This window comes from Alosa sapidissima, chromosome 22, assembly GCF_018492685.1.
Source record: "Alosa sapidissima isolate fAloSap1 chromosome 22, fAloSap1.pri, whole genome shotgun sequence".
Lineage (NCBI taxonomy): Eukaryota > Metazoa > Chordata > Actinopteri > Clupeiformes > Clupeidae > Alosa > Alosa sapidissima.
The window spans coordinates 27,423,505-27,442,566 of record NC_055978.1 but is presented as its reverse complement, the minus strand read 5'-3'; the positions used below and the strand labels follow the sequence as shown (position 1 = coordinate 27,442,566).

General features: G+C 47.3%; 1 protein-coding gene across 1 annotated transcript in view; it reads right to left on the bottom strand.

Annotated features, from left to right (window-relative positions):
• The window catches only part of dennd5b (DENN/MADD domain containing 5B), a 58,093-nt gene extending 39,031 nt beyond the window's left edge, over nucleotides 1-19,062 (bottom strand). The window contains 1 exon segment of the mRNA XM_042078616.1: nucleotides 18,703-19,062. Coding sequence (XP_041934550.1) covers nucleotides 18,703-18,811 — 109 coding nt within the window. The 5' untranslated portion in view covers nucleotides 18,812-19,062.

The window sequence follows — 19,062 nt, the reverse complement described above, 5'->3', positions numbered from 1 at the left end:
GCACCCCGATCATGTGCTATCAAGCCTACCTATTTAAAATGAAACAAAAGGCACTAGGCTTGAGCTAATGGGGGCTGTCGTGGCTTACTGGTTAGGGCATCGGGCTTGTAACCAGAGGGTTGCCGGTTCGATCCCCGACCAGTGGGAACGGCTGAAGTGCCCTTGAGCAAGGCACCTAACCCCCTCACTGCTCCCCGAGCGCCGCTGTAGCAAGGCAGCTCACTGCTCTGGGTTAGTGTGTGCTTCACCTCACTGTGTGCTCTGTGTGTTCACTAATTCACAGATGGGATAAATGCAGAGACCAAATTCCTTGTAAGTATACTTGGCCAAGAAACCTGATTTCCATTTACATGGCTTCCCCACCAGTGAAACCTAACCTTGAGAACCAATCAGCGTGGTGGAGGATTCTGTTATTGCACTGCAACACAGAGACATACCTGAATAAACACTTGCCTACAGACCTCATGCCAGGAAAGCTCTCACTACATGATGCTGGGGAGAGTGCAGTAGCATTATGCAAACTGAGCAGAGCTGTTGGAGTACGTGGGCTCCTTCTGAATCGCGTCCTCAAGTGACCTGAATGCAGGGAGATGCTAAGTGACTGATATGCTAAACACTTCCTCCACAAAAAGAAAACAACACTTCCGTCTGAGTAGAGCAGAGATGACTTGAACCCCAGCAAAGCCCTGCTCTATGTCTTTGTACGGATCTATAAACTGCATGAGCAGATGCTGATCAAATCGGCGTTGAAGATGAATGAGGGCAGTGATTCAGGGCCAACCTCAGTACCCAGGAGGCCATGACAACCACCGTGACCTATGACCTCTGGGGCAGCCAGCCGTGGAGATCAGAGGAGAGCAGAGGCTGGTGTGCATCAGACATCTTCGCTGTGGCCCCCTCACTCATCTCCTCCTCATCAGATGGGAACCGCCTGACTCCAGGTCAGTCAGCCAGGAGCAGAAGAACAGAGGGGGATGTGCCGTGTGTGTGTGTGTGTGTGTGTGTGTGTGCGCATTCCTCACAGCACCCTGCTGGCTCTCAGCCATGAAGCCCACAGAGCAGACGCCACTCACACTCACAGAGGGAGTAGAGAGAGATAAAGGCCCAGGCAGACTCAGAAAGTGGAGCGGCTAAATTACTCCTCTAATGAATACATCTCAAACGGCAAAATTCAATTTACTTCTCTCTCTCCTCTTTCTCTCTTTCTCCCTCTATTCTCCTTGCGCTCTACACCTGCCACCCATTCAGTCCATCTCGACCCAGGTGGGTTTCCCCCTCAAAACAAAGCGCTCAGATTCTGAATACGACCAAAGCGATTGGCAACCGTGCCAAAGCCCTGTGCCTTCAGCCTCTCCGTGTGTGGCATGGCATGTGGGGCGATCTCTGGCCAGAGCGTCCATGCATGCTGGTCAGCAGCGGTGGGTGTCTGCCCCGGGTTGCCCAGCGCTGCGTGTGGGCCAGCTGGGAGCGTGACCAGCATCCATCAGTGACACTCAGGCCCAATAAAGCTGCCCCTCAAAGAGAGAGAAAGACTCCATAAACACCTCCACATCCTAGCAGGGGGTACATGGCCATCAAGTGCATATTATGCAGCTCCAATTGAGTCTCTTAAATGATGTAAACAAAATCAACAATACCTCACCCAACAATACAATAAAGAACTAAATCTATTTGAATATGAATTCACTTTTTTGTTCCCATGTGTTCCCATGTGCGTTAAAAACAATGGAAACCACACACACACATGCACACACGCAGTGCCTTCATGCTTCAGAGAAATATTTGCCCTGCACTGTCACGATCGCTGGATTGGGAGAACAGCACGTCCAGTAGTGAGTTAATGACTTCCCCTCTGCAGACAGACATATTCCTCCAGCCCATTACCTTTCCATTCTTCTCCGAGGTGAGCTCATTTCCCCAGGACAAGTGTGGACAACTGCCTTTGAATTGCTAATTAATTTCACACTCATCCACAGATGAAAGGGCTGACGGACTCGGCCATTAAGCGGAGACAGGAGGGGGGAGGGCACAAAGAAAATGCAGTCCATTCCCATGGACTCACAACATCAACAGCAGACCACTGAATGCTCTCTCCAGAGAAACCCTGAGAAAGAACAGCACATCATCACGCAAATAGAGAGTCTGTGTGTGTTTGCATATGATACTGTGTGTGTGTGCGCATACGGGGTCATGGGTTAATGTAACTCCTATAGTCCCGATTCACAGTTCAGTTCCCAGAACGAGATGTACAACATTCAACAGGCCACACACACACACACACACACACACACACACACACACAGGAGACCAGAGGGAAACATCTGCTGACAGTTGGTCTAAATCAGCCTCTGCTGAATTAATGAAGAATAATCACACTCTCTCTCTCTCTCACACACACACACACACACACACACACACACACACACACGAGCATCATACAAACATGTGTTTGCACACACACTCACACACAAATAATAATGGGCTGTAGAAATATAGCCTGGGCCCAGACGGTGTTGCATTATTCATGGCCTCCATGTTCCACAGGCAGAGCTCAAAGTTCAGACATCCAGCACACAAACCCAGCGTGCATGATGAGCACGGCCCCGTGATTGACAGGCTTTGTCGCCCCGACAACCGGGTGATGCGGACAGCTGCCTCAGCGTCTGTCGGATGCACAACACCCAAAGTGTGCGCCGACCGGCTTGGGTGGACAGCTCCAGTTAAGACCATACGAAGACAGACGAGAGAATAATGCCAACATGAGGTCCCAGGCCAGAGTGTTAAAGACGTGCTCCCCCTCTCACATCCCCTCTCCTCCTACGGACAGATGTCTACAAAGGAGCAGGCAGCGTACTGAACTGGCTTCTCCATCATTCCTACACACAGCACTCAGCAGGCCAATCCAATTTCTTAAATGGCCGTCATAGTCAGCTCAATGAAGAGCAGAGACCAAGTCCATGTGCTGGTGCATTACGCACTCTCTGGCAGCAGAAACAGAGTGCTGCTCAGTTCAATTGATCAGAAACCCAAAGCGTGGGGTAGAAATGTCTTTTGCAAAGAAATTCAAATGTGCCACAGGAGTGTGTTGGTTGTGAAATGTCTCCACAGCAGGTTTAGACTTGGGATGGTGGAGGCATTGCTCCTATCCTGTGTCACACTGGGACTCGATCCACTGAAGTGAATCAGAATTCCTGAGAAACAGCTTTAGGGGAAAACAACTTTGGAGACGCAGACCTTCAATTATCCTACGCAGAACTCACAACCTCATTTATCCTACTATATTCTCTCCCTCCCTCCCTCCAACACCTCTCCATCCCCCCTTCTTTTCAGACTTCCAGTCTTTTCCCTCCTCTCTCCTTCTCTCTGTGCCAGGGCCCGTAGTGCTGGCGCTGGTCCGGCCCGCTCATTGCTCTTCTGGGCACATTCCGTTACGTGGCGGGGCTTGCACAGGCGGCACGGTGCCAAAGCAGGTGGCAGTGCCACTCTACTGCTCCCAACAACAGCAAGCAACCACACACACACACACACACACACACACACACACACACACACACACACACACACACACACAGGGCCCTCCAAGGCTGGCCATCAGAAAACAACAGCACCCCGCCATCTGCCCACAGGAAGGAGAGAGAGAGGGAGAGAGAGAGAAAGAGAGAGAAAGGAACATAACGGACGGGGCTCATTATTTACTAACCTCTTAATTATCATGAATTATCTTTACACAACACCTCTTTACTCTTTTATCACCAGCCAGATGTATGTATGTGTGTGTGTGTGTGTGTACGAAACACAAAGGGTCTGTCCGGAGGGCAGCCCAAATGACCGTCATGGCTGAGCAGTGCTCTATGGGAGAGTGATGTCATCACCCTGCAATTCTACTGCCTTTGTTTGTGTCCCTTTGGCCAGAGAGGATGAGGAGGAGGGGCAGGAAGATGACTCACTAGAACTCAAGCCGTGTGTGTGTGTGTGTGTGTGTAACATCCATCATTTTCAGACCCTGCCATCTTCATTTTACTTCTTTACTGGGTGTCAAAGTTGCTGAAGAATCAGAGGGAAAAGAATGGTTGAGAGTTGTTGGGTTCATGAGGTGGAAGAATCATTTGGTGTGGTCGCCTCCCTCCATTGGTTTACTGTGCAGTAAGCCCAGTGCCCAGTTTTTCCTTTTTCAATAACGTTATTAACTTTATTTCAGCTTCCTTTCCCTCCAGGATTTGGTTAACGATTGATCACAATTGCCTTTTGTTTTTCAGTTTCTAACGAATAACATTTTGCTCAGTCAAATTTAATTGTAGTAGTAGTTTATTTTTATAGATCAAAGACTTCCCTCCTCGGCAAAGGCAGTTTGTTATTATAGGTGAATGGTGAATGTCAGCCATTAGTGAGATGATCACTTGCTCTGCTATTTCTGCTATGTCTGATCCACTCCAGGAATAAAATCCATACTCCTCTTCCTCCTCCTAAAACATGGCACCATGTTGGCCTACATCTTCTTTCAGGGATACTGAAGAGCTTTTCTCTCTCTTTCCACTGACAGGCATCAATTCACAAGCCTGTTGGGGGACACCATTTTGCTTACCCAGAATCCTCTGCTGTCCCCGTCAGCGGCAACACAAGCACACCCACTGTTCCCAAGCCCTGATGAAAGGGGATATAAATAGCCATGGCTCTGCAAGCTGGACGAGGTGCAGATATTCTACTGAGTCAGTCATAGCCCTCAATCGCGATATCACCCCGAGCATCTCTGAGTAAGGCAGGATGGGAGGAGAGGGTTCTCAGACAGAGATACAATACCAGGAATGGAGATCTGAGGGGCTAATTTAGCACAGCTCCAGCCTCAAAGACTTGTAGCGCTGTTGGCGGTCATGCTCAAGTGCACCAGAGTGGACAGAGAGAGAGAGAGAGAGAGAGAGAGAGAGAGAGAGAGAGAGAGAGAGAGAGAGAGGAGAGAGAGAGAGAGAGAGAGAGAGAGAGAGAGAGAGAGAGAGAGAGAGAGAGAGAGAGAGCCCTGTCCACAAACCACCCAAGAGACAGACACTTCCTCGTCAGCTGTCCACTGAACACCCATGAGAGTAATAGAGAAGGTCAGAGAATAAGACTGAAAAATGAGAGAGAGACAGAGAGAGTGACAGAGAGAGAGAGACAGAGAGACAGACAGAGACAGAGACAGAGACAGAGAGAGAGAGAGAGAGAGAGAGAGAGAGAGAGAGAGAGAGAGAGAGAGAGAGAGAGAGAGAGAGAGAGAGAGAGAGAGAGAGAGAGAGAGAGAGCCCTGTCCACAAACCACCCAAGAGACAGACACTTCCTTGTCAGCTGTCCACTGAACACCCATGAGAGTAATAGAGAAGGTCAGAGAATAAGACTGAAAAATGAGAGAGAGACAGAGAGAGTGACAGACAGAGACAGACAGAGACAGAGAGAGAGAGAGAGAGAGAGAGAGAGAGAGAGGAAGTAAGCATGTGGGAGTTAATCAGAGTGAGGGGGAGAGAGAGGGAAAGAGAGAGTGAGAGAGAGAGAGAAAAGGGGGTAGGGAGATGGACAGACAAACAAGCAAAGAAAGGAAAGAAAAACAAGCTATTAGCTGCAGTGTTCGTATCACATGCAGGGAGGAAGCAGGGGCCAGGCTGAGGCTGACCCCCTCGGGGTGAGTGCTCTCTCTGACCAACTAACGCACGACAACAAGCCACAGCCACACGGCCATTTCACAGCATCAGGACCCCATTTCAGTCAGGAGAGGCAATGGAAACGTTCACTTTTATGTTGCTTTTCAAAACTGGAAAAAACAGTGACTATTATAACAGTCAGATACTCGCTTTGGCCCAGTTTCCAGAACAGAAGAATGTAGCGCAAGGCTTCCGCCGTCCCTCTCAAAATACAGCTCGTCAGCGTGCCATTGTGCAGCTGTGGAATTCCAGTAACGGCCATGCAGTAGCCACATAAGGCTTCTGGACACATTTTCCTTCTGTGATATAGAAGCAAAATCTAGAGTGCGCTTTGAGTGTTGAGAAAAGCGCTGGCTGTATAAATGTAACGTGTTGTTGTTGTAGTGACAAAAGGAAAAAGAAGCCAAGACTATTGGAGGGAGTAACTTCCAAGCACAAGCACCTTCCTATGATGCCAGGGCTGACAGGCAATATGAATTGTGTTCTGTGAAGGTAATTAAATCAAGGGGACCCTGGGACCATGTTCCTCAGCGAGTGGGGGGATGGGGGGCCTCTTTCCAGACACGCATATCATTTGCTTCTGCATCAAAGCCATCTGTCTCCATGGCAACTAGTCATGGATTTGGAGGGATTGGTGAAAAGACCAGCGATGTCTGCTGAGCAAAACAACGTTTACCATTAGCACAATGGCCCGTGACCCTCCCTCTCCTTCAGCTAATGTGGTTCTGCCTACCGAAGACAGTTCATGGAACTGTATGGGAGACCGACGTTAGCAAAACACTCTTCAATGAAATGTATAGTGAATCAAAATATGAAACAATGGAGATTCTATGGATAATTCTGGATTAAAGAGACAAAACTGCCTTGCCATATAGAGCTAGCATGTTGCTAAGACACTCCACTGCCCCACTGGTGTCCAGACTGGTGAGAAAAGCAGACGGCTAATCAGCAGTTTAATCCTCAGGCCTTTTCCAGCCACAATCAGCCACCAATCTGTGCCTACTTTGCATTGCATAGTTGCCACAGTGCTGGGTATTCAAATTCAGACAGAACATGAAAACACTGATATGCCTCACATAACACCAATCTGACTCTGATTCAGGTCTCCTAGCAGGTCTCCTGCATCACAACACCCACATCATTCTAGACGATTTAACCTGCACATTTCTGCTCAATTTCATCTACTGAACAAATAACCACATCACTCGCCTCTGCAACAGCCATGATGCAACTAAACCGTATGCATTTGCCCCACAATAACATCATATGTGATGATTACACATCTCTGTCCTGATCAGAACTCACAGTCCTTCATTCATCTCAATTTCTCTCCAGTCTCCCTCCCCCTCCCCTGGACCACTGGCTCCAGCCACTGGGGGGGGGGGATCACAACAACGTGTGACAAAAAGCCATCAGCAAAACGGATAAGTGCATTACTGTGGGAGAAAATTGAGTGTCCAGACAGAACATGCATAATCTAGAGGGATTGCATAACAGATGTTGGCCATTTTTTAGCCTCCCTTCTCGGTCATGACAGCGTTTAGGAAAGCATTGGAGGGAAGAGTTTTTTGTAAAAGGTTCAGTTTCTACAAACAAATGCAGTTGATAAAGACAACAATGAGCAAAATAGAGACAAGATTCAGCAAAAAAAAATAAACTCTTCCAGAGAGAACAGAAAAATCGCAACTTAAAACAATCAGGTGAAAACAAGCTGTGGAATCATCAGTCCCACCCTTCACTGGCTTTGTCACAAAACAAAGCGTTGAGCTGACGGTTGTCAAGTCCCCTGCAGTTTTAGACCTCATCAGAATGCAAATCAGGCCCCAGACAGGCCGAGAGAGAGACAGAGAGAGAGAGAGAGAGAGACATTAGATAAATGGTTCACTATTCACCCCTCTCTGCTCTAAAATGATGGCGGATTTTAATTCTACCCAATGTGCTGTCCATCACTATTCCAGCGCTCCATCATTAGTGTGCTGCCCGTCTCTGCCCTTCATAATCACCCTTACACACAGCGTCCTAACGCAGCCTGGCTGAAATCTGCTTAGCTCTGGACTGGAAGGTGACACGATGAGGGAAATAGGCTTGGAGTCTACTGGACTGTCCCACCCTCACAACATGACCAACTGGGACATGTGACTAGAGGACTTGATGTATAGACACAACAAATCAAAGTATGATGAAGGGGAAAAGTTGGATCAGTCAAGAGATTTTTTTTTTTAACTTCATTCAAAGCCGAAAAACCTAGCTGCCTCATTTTGAGATTATTTCTTGGCCAGAGCAGCCATGGTTATTAAGGGTTGGAGCATCTCAACTCTCTGTTGGTGTCATAATAAATAAAGGCACAAATCGTGAATATGAGGGAGAGGAACAGTTATGTAATATGTTATCATGTTTGTAAAAAAAAAAAAAAAAAAAAACGTTTATTCCCAAACATCGGCAAAAAACATTCCCAGAACATCAGCCGAAATGTTCAGCAGGCTGCATGACCCAGGTGTAATTTCCCAGTGAAGGATGACAAGACTGAGGGATTTGTTTGTGTGAGAGAGGCCTCACGACAACCCTCAGAAACACATGATCCAAACGCAAGTCAAACCCTGAAGAGGACGCTCTGTTCTCTGAGTGTGGGGAAGCCTCGGGCGGCTGCTCAAGGCTTGTTCGGTGTTTAAAACTCAATCGATGTGACAGACTGGCTTTATTGTGTTGATAGTTGATGGTGCATGAAGTGTGTGAATACACATGCATTTGTGTGTGCGTGTGTGTGTGTTGATGTGTGTGTATGTGTGTGACTTCAGACAGGCACAGACTGACTCCTGATCAGTGATGGTCTCATCAGGCGAATGAGCCCATTGTGGTCTGTCTACAATGCAAAGACCCCGGCAGCATCAGCTATCTCTTCTTTTTCCCTTCTCTCTCTCTCCCTCTCTCTCCTCAGTGCCCTCCTCACTCCTCCATGATGCCAAAGACTGGCACCACCACCCACTGGCCCTACAGCAGACTCATTGGCCTGCAACAGCACACGCAGCACTACCTCATACCCCCTGTCCACTCCATCCACCATCTGCTCTGGATCTCTCCATTTTCCACAGCAATGTGAGCGTCCATGTCCATTTGTTGCCAGTTGTAGAAGATACAGCTTTATCAGATTTTCTAAAAGTATTTCGACCGGGCTGGCAGGCTGACGCCTGAGAATTGCTCCTGCCACAACCCATCCCCAGGCGCTAGCGTGCTTTCATGCCCCTTGGTGGACACTGACTCAGGGGAACAGAGATAACAATCCCCTGACACACGCTCCCTCAGATCAACTCCACACTAGACATGCTACAACACCTACCCTGGCATGGTGCCTCCATCTGACAGCCCTTAAAAGGAACCATAAAGCATCCACATGGGAATGAGGGGGAGCTGGCACCATGGCTGCCAGATCACTGTGGGAGCTTTATAGACCCTTTCAAGAGAGTTCCATTATCAGCATCATAGTTGGCCCTACAAGGCTTCCGTTTTAACATCATATGGAATGTTTAAGCAATATAGCACGAGTGAGAGTGGGGTTGGTCATGGATATTCCCACGGGTGTTGTTCGGCCGTAGCCACGAGGCCGGAGGCCGAGTGGCGCAGGCAACAACAGCCGTGGGAATATCCATGACCAATCCCACGATCACGAGTGCTATATTGCTTTTATACAACAATTCTACCACAAACTCACAAACTAAATAATCCGAAAACACCCCAATATTGTTTAAAAATGTTAATTTCGACATCGTTCTTACGCATCAAAAAATAGTTCCCTTTTCAATAGACAGCGTCTTGGTTGCTAGGTAACCAACATTCCAGATCCCTCGTTACGGGTCTTTGTGGTTTACGTGTCTTCTTGAAAGAAATGTTGAAAGTCGGGCTGAAATCACATTCATATCTAGGTTTGCTGCATGCATGTTACAAGGACACTGGGCCAGGTCATGTAAGGGACATGGTACTGCAAAAAAACGGAAACATAGCCTACATTGCAGAACCACTCAACTTTATTAATTTATGGTGAATAAATGTTACACTACTGTGCACAGCCTGACGTGACGATGCTAGCACGTTAGCAGCTGTTAGCTAACTATGCTAACGTTAGTTATCTACAAGTCTCCTCCAAGTGACAATCATAGTATACACAATGCTGGCAATACTGAGAACAATTAGCATCCTCGTTTATCTTACTTACATTGAGTTGACTGTGTGGCTTAATCCACAGATCGTTATGTTTTGTTATGGTTTGCTAAGGAGTAACCCATTGCTTGAAATAGTGGAGAGCTGGGTGTCAAATCTTCGCATTGTATCGCGGAGTGATTTATTATTAGCTGTGCAAAGTCTGAGTTGAAATGTCCAGGGATATTCCAACTCATGGAATGTCTCTCGGCCAATCAGAAACAAATAAATAGTTCCATAGAACCCAATTGTTGTATAATATGAAACATATGTCTATCTTACAGGCCAGAAAGAAGTGACTCACATCACATGTTTTTGACTGAGGAGGAGATTCCCTTAGTTGCTCATATTATGCACATCAGATGATTGACTGTTTAGATAACCTTTAGTTCATCAACCCAAACAAACCACAGCTGGCTTGTGACAGAGGGGTTATCAGCTAGCGAGGGGCGTTCTGACTGAGGAGGGAATGTTTACGGAGGCTTATCAGGAGACTTACCTGCTGAGTTGGAGCACAGTCAAGGGTCAAAGTCAATGAGATCGGGACAGCGTGTCACTCAGTCACACCACCACTCACACACACAAATTCCGCTCATAAATGATTGCAATTAGTGGTGCTTGCATCAGTGTAATGCTCAGTCACACAAATGATGACATAATACTAATAAACAGAGACAGAACTCTCCATTTTAGAATAGTGGACAGAAATGGGCTTTTGATTTGAATGTGCCATTCACTCTGCCTGATTTACACAACAGTAATGTCTGTTGCACCGAGACACTCCCAGTGGACATATTTCTGTAATGGGAGCTTTGTGTGTGCGTGTGTGTGTGTGGGTGCGCGTGTGCATGTGTCCACATGTGTGTGTGTGTGGTCCAACGCTGGAGTAATCTGTGAGATGGAGACCCAGTGGTGCTGTAAAGATGGAGAACCATCGTTATGTCACACTGTATGCTGTAAATCTGCTTACATAACACACAGTACAGCGCTATTATGGCCCAGTGTGTTTCTGCTGACTACAGACTGCAAATGGCACCAAGCAACATTATTGACTTATCAGTGAGTACCAAAAGGGAGACACATAAGTGGCTCTTTTTCCCCACACAAAGTGACACTTGGCACATGACAACAGCAACAAGGCTGCAGTGCACAAGTGTGTAGGATTTATGTGTGGCTGAACATAGGCTAATGCTTCTCTGCTATTCCTCTTGGTTTCCTACAGCCTATCAGCTGCTTGTGATATTGGTGATTAGTACTGAGGGAGGCTATAGGCTGCTACCTTTGTACATTTATAAGTGAAATAAATCAATCTTTAATTGCTAATAGCCATAATTTGTCCCAACATGTTTATACTATTTTATACAGTATTCAGACATGTTGAATGGAAACAAAACAACCAAACCAAAGAGTCCATCCTTAGTCAGACTAAAGCATGGCTTACAGTCCCCTTTTGATTACAGAATACCATACACTTCCAATCACAACTGCTAAGGTAAGCATTTCCTCTTTTCCATAACACATTATACACAGTGATTGACACATATAATAACAGTCCAGCTCCATGCATGGGCAGTGCCTGTCCACCATGTCCCTTTCCTGCTGCTCACTCTGACCAAGACGTCAGTAAAAGCTCCCTGACTGAGAGAGCAGAAGAATGCGAGGCCCTCAAGCCTCCGAGGAGGTCTGGTCAGTCCTGAGCGTGACGTGCATGGAGAGGAGGGACGTCACATAGCATTCACCGCCGAGCCTTTCCAGAACGTGTAGCCCTGGCAACGGCTTGCAGAGAGATCCGTGGAAGCTACCGGAAGATGAGTCACAGCGGTATTTCCTGGCAGAGAGAGCGAGGCTTGATGCCACCCATCATTTCAGCCTCCAGCGCTTTATTGGTGTTGGAGGAGTTGGCTTCTTTGTCTAAATCAAACACATCCCAGAGAGCCTTGAGAAACAAGAGACCTTGTGAAAATGTGTCTGAGTGAAGGGAAAGGCAAGTCAAGCCAAGCCAGGTTTAAAGCCTGACAGGTTGTAACAAGTCATGAGTTGATGACGCATCTCTGCAGATCACTACAGCTGTTGTGTCAGGCGCTGGGCTGAAAGATCAGTGTGACATTTTCTGATGCCCCTGTGACAGTGCTCACAGTGTTCAGATATCTGACAAAGATCTTCAGATTAGACCGTGTGCAAACCCATGTTAAACTTCCGACACCACAAAAGAACTCTAAGTTTTGCTTACTGTTTTCTAAACCATCACATAATCCCAGAGAGCCTTCATTCATTTCATCTCCCATTACAACATGACCAGGCATGTAGAGTAGAGTGCATTCTCTTGTTTGACCCTGACCTTGCCAAACTGCAGCCCCCAACTGCCCTGTATTGCACCCCCTTGAGGGCCCCAGCCCCTTCACCCATCAACAGCTGAGCAACGCACAGCATATGGGCTCGCAGGTTAAAGGGCAGACAAGCATTTGTATTTCAATAGCACATCCCATGGTTAACTGCCCATTTAAGGGGAGCCATTTGGAAGCAGCTACAAAGGAAGCAGTAAGCACTCAGCTAGATACGATTATTTTCTGAGAAGATTTTTCTTCCTGGAAGTGGTACAATCGAGATTACGCGGCAGCTACTAAGGAAATCCCTGGTTGGCAGGAAGTCATACACATTGCACATGTATTTTCGCATGCAGTTTCCCCACTATGTATTGTGCATTTCCATGAAATGTAACTGGTGGTTAGCCTGGTACCACCAGGCCACTCACTTCATGAAGAGAGTCTGGGTACTCTCCATTTGGAAATGTTTTCCGCTGATTGGTCCGCCATGCCAGGGGCAGAAGGAAGCGTGCACTGACAGTAGCCAGACTGGTATCTAAGTGAAACAAAATGAGCTGCAATACAGGCAGAGAGGGCCAGGCTATCTGCTCGTAGCCATGACAAGGAGCCCCTGCTACTCCCAGATGAATGGATAGCTTATGGAGACATGATTGCTGGGTTGCACATAGAGGGTGGAGGAGGTATGCCTTTGAGACTGTGCAAGTAATGCATTTCTAATGATAAGGCAGTCATCCTTTTACTGACGAGAGAACCCATGTTATACTGTGGCACTGAATGAAGCATTTAGCCCAAGCAGACATCTGCAACAGAGTCATTGCATGCACATGGGAGGGGGGTGTGGGAGTTGTCTGGATGTGTATACAGTGTGTACAGTGTACATGTGTGCTAGGTCAAATGTGCATCTCCAGATGAACCCCAGATCAGGGCAGGCCAGCTTAGCGCAGCCGCGATCAGAGGGGCCTCGAGGAGCCGTCTGAAAGGATTACACTAACTGGCTTAACAGAGACCGGGCCGTCTTCCTCTATCCATCTCTATATTGCCATCCCTGTACACACACACACACACACACACACGGCAGAGAGGAATGACTCCAGCGTAGGGAAGTGTGCAGTGTGCACTCAGCCATGGCAGGAGAGCGAGCGAGCATGTAGACAGGCTTCACCCAGCGCAGCATTTAAGAGCCTCTGCAGCAAGAGAGCACGTTTCTGCCCTCGTGCCTTTAAAAATGGCCTTCAGTCAGTCCCCTCTCGCCATTTCCTTTTATCTCTTTGTTGTCCAGAGCATCACAGGGGGAGACCAAGTGCCCTGGACATTGTGGGTCTGATGGAGATAAAGGGGAGCCCTTACCTCATTGGCCTCCCTGTGGGAAGGCAGGGTCCCTGGCGGGGGAGGGGGAGGATATGGGGGGGTGGAGGTCTCACAACATTAGCATAGCCGCTCCGCAGACTACCATCCAGGCCGGTCACTCCAACCAGATGGCTGGGGCTGTAAGCCCTCTTAAAACCCTTTGTGTTCTCCCTCTCTGCACTGAGGCGTCAGTCATATTTGCAAAGTGTTTGTAGCTGAGGAGACGGAGACTAGTCACCCACCTCACACCTCTAGAGTCCATAAAACTAGCTTTATTAGCACGCTCGGACATCAAGGACAAAGGCAGAGTCGCCGCAACGTTCAATCTTCAGTTTTAGACATTCTAACGTCCTCGGTCCTAATTATCACAGAGCTCCAAACTGGCCTGGCTCTTTGATACTGCCTCATTACAGGAAGGTAAATAAGGAGGACGAGGAGGTGCAAGTTCTGGCACAGGTGTAAAAAGACGCCCTGGCAAGGGAACAATGACCCGTCCCTCGAGGACCAGGCCCTGCTGAGAACCTCACAGGAACCATCTGCACAAGCAACAGGAAGGAGGAGAGGCCATACCCGGACATGTGCAGCAGGAACCGAGAGTGAAGTGCACTGGAGCAGGACTGCATTCTGGTGCTATGCAAAGCATTGCAAGCATCTGAGTGTGCGGATCTCCTCCACACGGTGTGTGGGTGAGGGAGGAACTTCCAGCAAGCATAAAACATTAAACTAGTCTCTCTCTCTCTCTCTCTCTCTCTCTCTCTCTCTCTCTCTCTCTCTCTCTCTCTCTCTCTCTCTCTCTCTCTCTCTCTCTCTCTCTCTCTCTCTCTCTCTCTCTCTCTCTCTCTCTCTCTCTCTCTCTCTCTCTCTTCCTAAAATAGTGCCTTGGTTCTCACCTTAAAGCTTCACGCTCTCCTTCTTGGCCCAGAATGCCCCACGCTCAGAATGCACATCACAGCACAGAAGTCCAACGCCGTGCCAGAATGGACTATTTATACGCTTTTATTCTGAAACAGCTTTCCAGTACTGAATCCATTTCCATCCTGTCTCATAAAGTGATCCTTAGAGAGATGGACCAAATTGAGCATCGCTGTCCCCCTGTCATATACAAACCCAATAAAAGGCAATTTAGCAAGAAGTCACTTAAAAGCCTTTGGGGCCTCTTAGAATATTGGACCACAACTAATAAAGGGAACCATGGAAGCTTCTATCAATGCAAACACAAGCTTCCACAGACAGGGGAGGAAGAACGAAATAAAGGGGACAGAGAGAGAGTGTGTGTGTGTGTGTGTGTGTGTGTGTGAGTGTGTGTGTGTGAGTGTGAGTGTGAGTGTGAGTGTGAGTGTGTTTGTGTGATTTATCTGTCACGCTTACAGTAGGAAATGAGGTAACATCTAATAAAATGCAATGATCAAACCTATCTCCTCACAATCCACTAAAGATGAGGGTCATAACTGCCTGAGCTATTCCTGTAAGCCCAGGCCAGGCAGCCACATAAAGAGGACATTGCAGATGCAGGGGACCAAGCATTCAGCTACAACACCCATACAGAGAGAGAGAGAGAGAGAGAGAGAGAGAGAGAGAGAGAGAGAGAGAGAGAGAGAGAGAGAGAGAGAGAGAGAGAGAGAGACACACACACACACACACACTGCCGTTGCAGTAATGTATGATGCATGATGTTTTGTTTTCTGTCTTTACACACTACTACGTACATGTATGCTTTGACAATACAAATGGTATTTTTTGTCATATAAAGCTCAATTGAATTGAATTGAATTGAGAGAGAAAGAGAGGAGAAAAGGTTGCTGTGTCTGTTTGCATAATCAAATCAGCACATAGGTTGCTTTCGCAGCTGCTGCGATGGAGAGAAAGAGAGAGAGAGAGAGAGAGAGAGAGAAAAAGAGAGAGAGACTGTCCATCAACACAACACTGCCAGCTCCGCAGGGCTTGGGACAACCACCACATTAATAAACAACACACAAACAAACATGGAGGGCAACCCAAACATAAGGACAGGGTCACGTTTAACATTTCACTACATGCCCCATTTTCATAATCAACAGCTCTAAATAATTAGACCTAGCAAAAATATCCACTGAAATACTCAGTCGCAAAATAGTCACAGCCTAAGCCTATGTCATCATGTGTCCATATGCAACCACTGTGACCATGAGAATATTCACCTGGATGCTATTTGTTCGGGACAGTCCAGAGAAAACCCCAGACTCGTCACCACCATGATAGCACTGATGAGATCCTCATGCTGGGAATGAATATGAATATGTGTGTGTGAGAGAGAGAGAGAGAGAGAGAGAGAGAGAGAGAGAGAGAGAGAGAGACAGAGAGAGAGAGAGAGAGAGCCAGTGGGTGAGCACGAACCCAAAAGAACACGCACACCCAGGAGATACCCGGTGAGCAGTCATGCAGGCGATCCACAGGAAATCTGCTCCAATGACCAGAACAATGGGCCAGGGGAAACAGGGCCACCCAACACAAAGGCAGGGCCAGATACTTTCACAGTGACGGCCCAGGATAGCACAGCCAGAAATAAGTTGCAGCTATGAATCTGGGTCACGCATGCTTTCGCTCGCTCTCTTGAGTGCTGGAGTATTTTATAGACATGTGAGCGAGACTGGGCCAACTAAACGTTAAGACACTTGATCCATGGGAGTATTTCTGTGAGGGTTAACCGGATGCCCTAGGCCTCTGCATGGGGGGGGGGGGGGGGGGCTGTGATTGTTCTAGCTTGACTGTTAATGACCCGTCATGGCAATGTTTGTTTGATAGGAGAGAAGGGTCTGGTTACAGCCCATTGACACCCAGCCCCCAACTGATTGGATCACAATGTCCCACCAAAGACCACGTCAACATTTCAACCCAAGCAGCTCAGGATGCAGCCAGATGTGCTCCACGTCCGTGTGACTGGAGCGTCCCTCGTCCAACATCTGGAGCTGGGGGCTGGACTAAACCCTTCTCAAATATACTGATGTGTGCTCTTAAGGGACAGATGGGGCCAGAGCGCTCTGCACCCCAACAGCGCAGCCTTAATCCTGCCCTAACCCTTTCAAATACTTCTGCCCTCAAACTTAATGTGCGTCTGTCCACAGATTGAAGATGGGAAGAGACCCAGGAATTTGACGGGTGACTATGGCCAGACTTGCAACACTTATCAGACCTATTCTCATTCTGTGGAGGAAATAATGTACAAAATGACACTTTAATATGATCAACAGAACAATGACAGCAACAATGATGTCAGTAGTTCATGCTTATGGAGGTAAAAGAACTAAAACAGGGGTAATGTTTTTCCAAAGCCTCTAAAGGTAACCATGGAATCTTAGTTTGAATCCAAATCCACATGACTCCCTCCAAATGAATTATACTGATTACAATTAAGGGACTTTCACTACACCACCTGACATTTTGCAACATTCTCAACTAGTTTTTTTTTTTTTACTAAGATGTCACAACAGAAATGGGGCACTGGCGTCTGTGCCTTGGCTGATTCCTGCCTGGGTTAGCACCTGTCCTTCTTTAGCCATGCTAGTGTAAACAGGAGCAGACGGAGCACACTGGCCTGGTTCTCCCAACGCAGCGTCAGACAGGCCGAGTTGCCCTCTGCAGTGGCAAATGCTCCCATGTGGGCCCAGTGGCAGAGCCCAAATGATGCCATATGGGCCCAGTGGCAGAGCCCAAATGATGCCATATGGGCGCAGTGATGCCATGTGGGCCCAGTGGCAGAGCCCAAATGATGCCATGCCAGGGACAGGAATTCTAATTCTGACATACACCACAGGGGCAGCTATCCAAATAATGCATGCACACACACCCAACACATAACGCCTGTGGACACGACCACCAATATGGCCTATAGATTTAGCTCACTGTCCTGGGCTAAAGACCACCACCATTTAATCCTCCAAAAGTCAGAGATTACACCACACAGCAGCCCCAATAAAAGCTCCCCAATCACCCCCAGAGAGGGGGGGGGGGCAGGGGGGCAAAGAGGAATGACAAAGATGATAGATATATAGATACTTTATTGATCCCATGGGGAAATTCAAGATGACCAAAACAAAGTAGAGCTCCAAGAGAACAGAACAGTCATGCAATCAAATATGTTGTTAGGAGTAACCATGTACCATCGCTTAGACAGCTGCAGTTTCAACATTCTGCACTTTAACACAGAAGAGACGTGATCAATGAAATCAAGACATCTCTCTCTCTCTCTCTCTGGTTGTGCAAAAGAGCCTGTCGCAGTGCAATAGCACTCTGATCTTACTCTTACACAAACATTTAGCAAGCTGTTTTACCTTGGGTAGCTAATGATGCAGTGTAGCCTGCAATACAAGTCTATTGTCTGCCAGTGTATGTGTGCTTCCTTGGTATCAAACCCCAACCTTGATGCTGTTGCCACCTTTTCCTATACAAGGTGTACTATGAACATACATATGCATGACAACAATACAAGAACTTAAAACAGCACGATTACCGTTTCTTTTACCTACTTTACTTTGATTCCCTCTGCATAAAGGAATACAATGCCATTGATAGCCACCAATGACTCATATCAATACACTTTTCTATTAAGATTGTTTAAAAAATTTTTTTTAAAAACACTCACACAGAGAAAGGGTGGCTTTCATTTCATTTTCAGGTTATGACATTCACAATCACATAGAACATGAACTGCTAACAAACAGCCTGAGAATTTCAGAACAACGATATGTTGCATATCCTTGTAACTCGCGTTACCACTTCGGTTTTAGGCTACGCAGTTGGGTTATTGGACAAAAGGTTGATCAGGCATAATAATCATAATAGGATAGGCTATTCCTCTGGTCAACGAAATTGTAGCATAGCCTGCATTCTTTAGGGCTGAGTGGTTTTGTTGACAAAGACGGCCTCGAACAAGAGTTGAGAGTTTCTTTTGCGAACCATTTAACTTTCTCTACAGTCTACAGTTTTGGCAATAGGTTACAAATGAATTAGGACAGTAATCGATTCACTCCTCTCAGTAGGCCTACTTCACACAACAACTTTACAGAGCTCATGTTTGTTTGAATGTCTTTACAGCTTTATGCTGCCTTCGACAGAGGCACCTTAAAGGAATCCGATGTCGAAACACGAGATGTGGTGTTAAAAAACAAAAAACACTTTGTGTAGTTATTTAACCTTACCGGCCAATTCATCTGGTTCCAACCCAGTCTCGGTGTCTATTCCACATATCACGAAATAATGGGCGAAGCGGCACGGAGCCGACCCCGTCCCCGTACTGTTCACGCTCATCCTCGCTCAAAACGGATCGGATTGACTTTAATACTTCAAAGAAAAGCGCTCCATTGAGGGCGGCGAATCGACTAAGTTCGAATACACTTCACTGTACAGTCGTAATGCAGTTTTTGTGGTTGTAGTTTCCGTAGGTTCGTTTTCGGCTTTGATTTAGCAGCGGCTGGTGTGAAAAGCGGAGCTACTCCGGCCCGCTCTGTCTTGCTGCTCTGACAGCTCTGTTCTGGGCGCCTCGTCCAACAAGCCTGTGT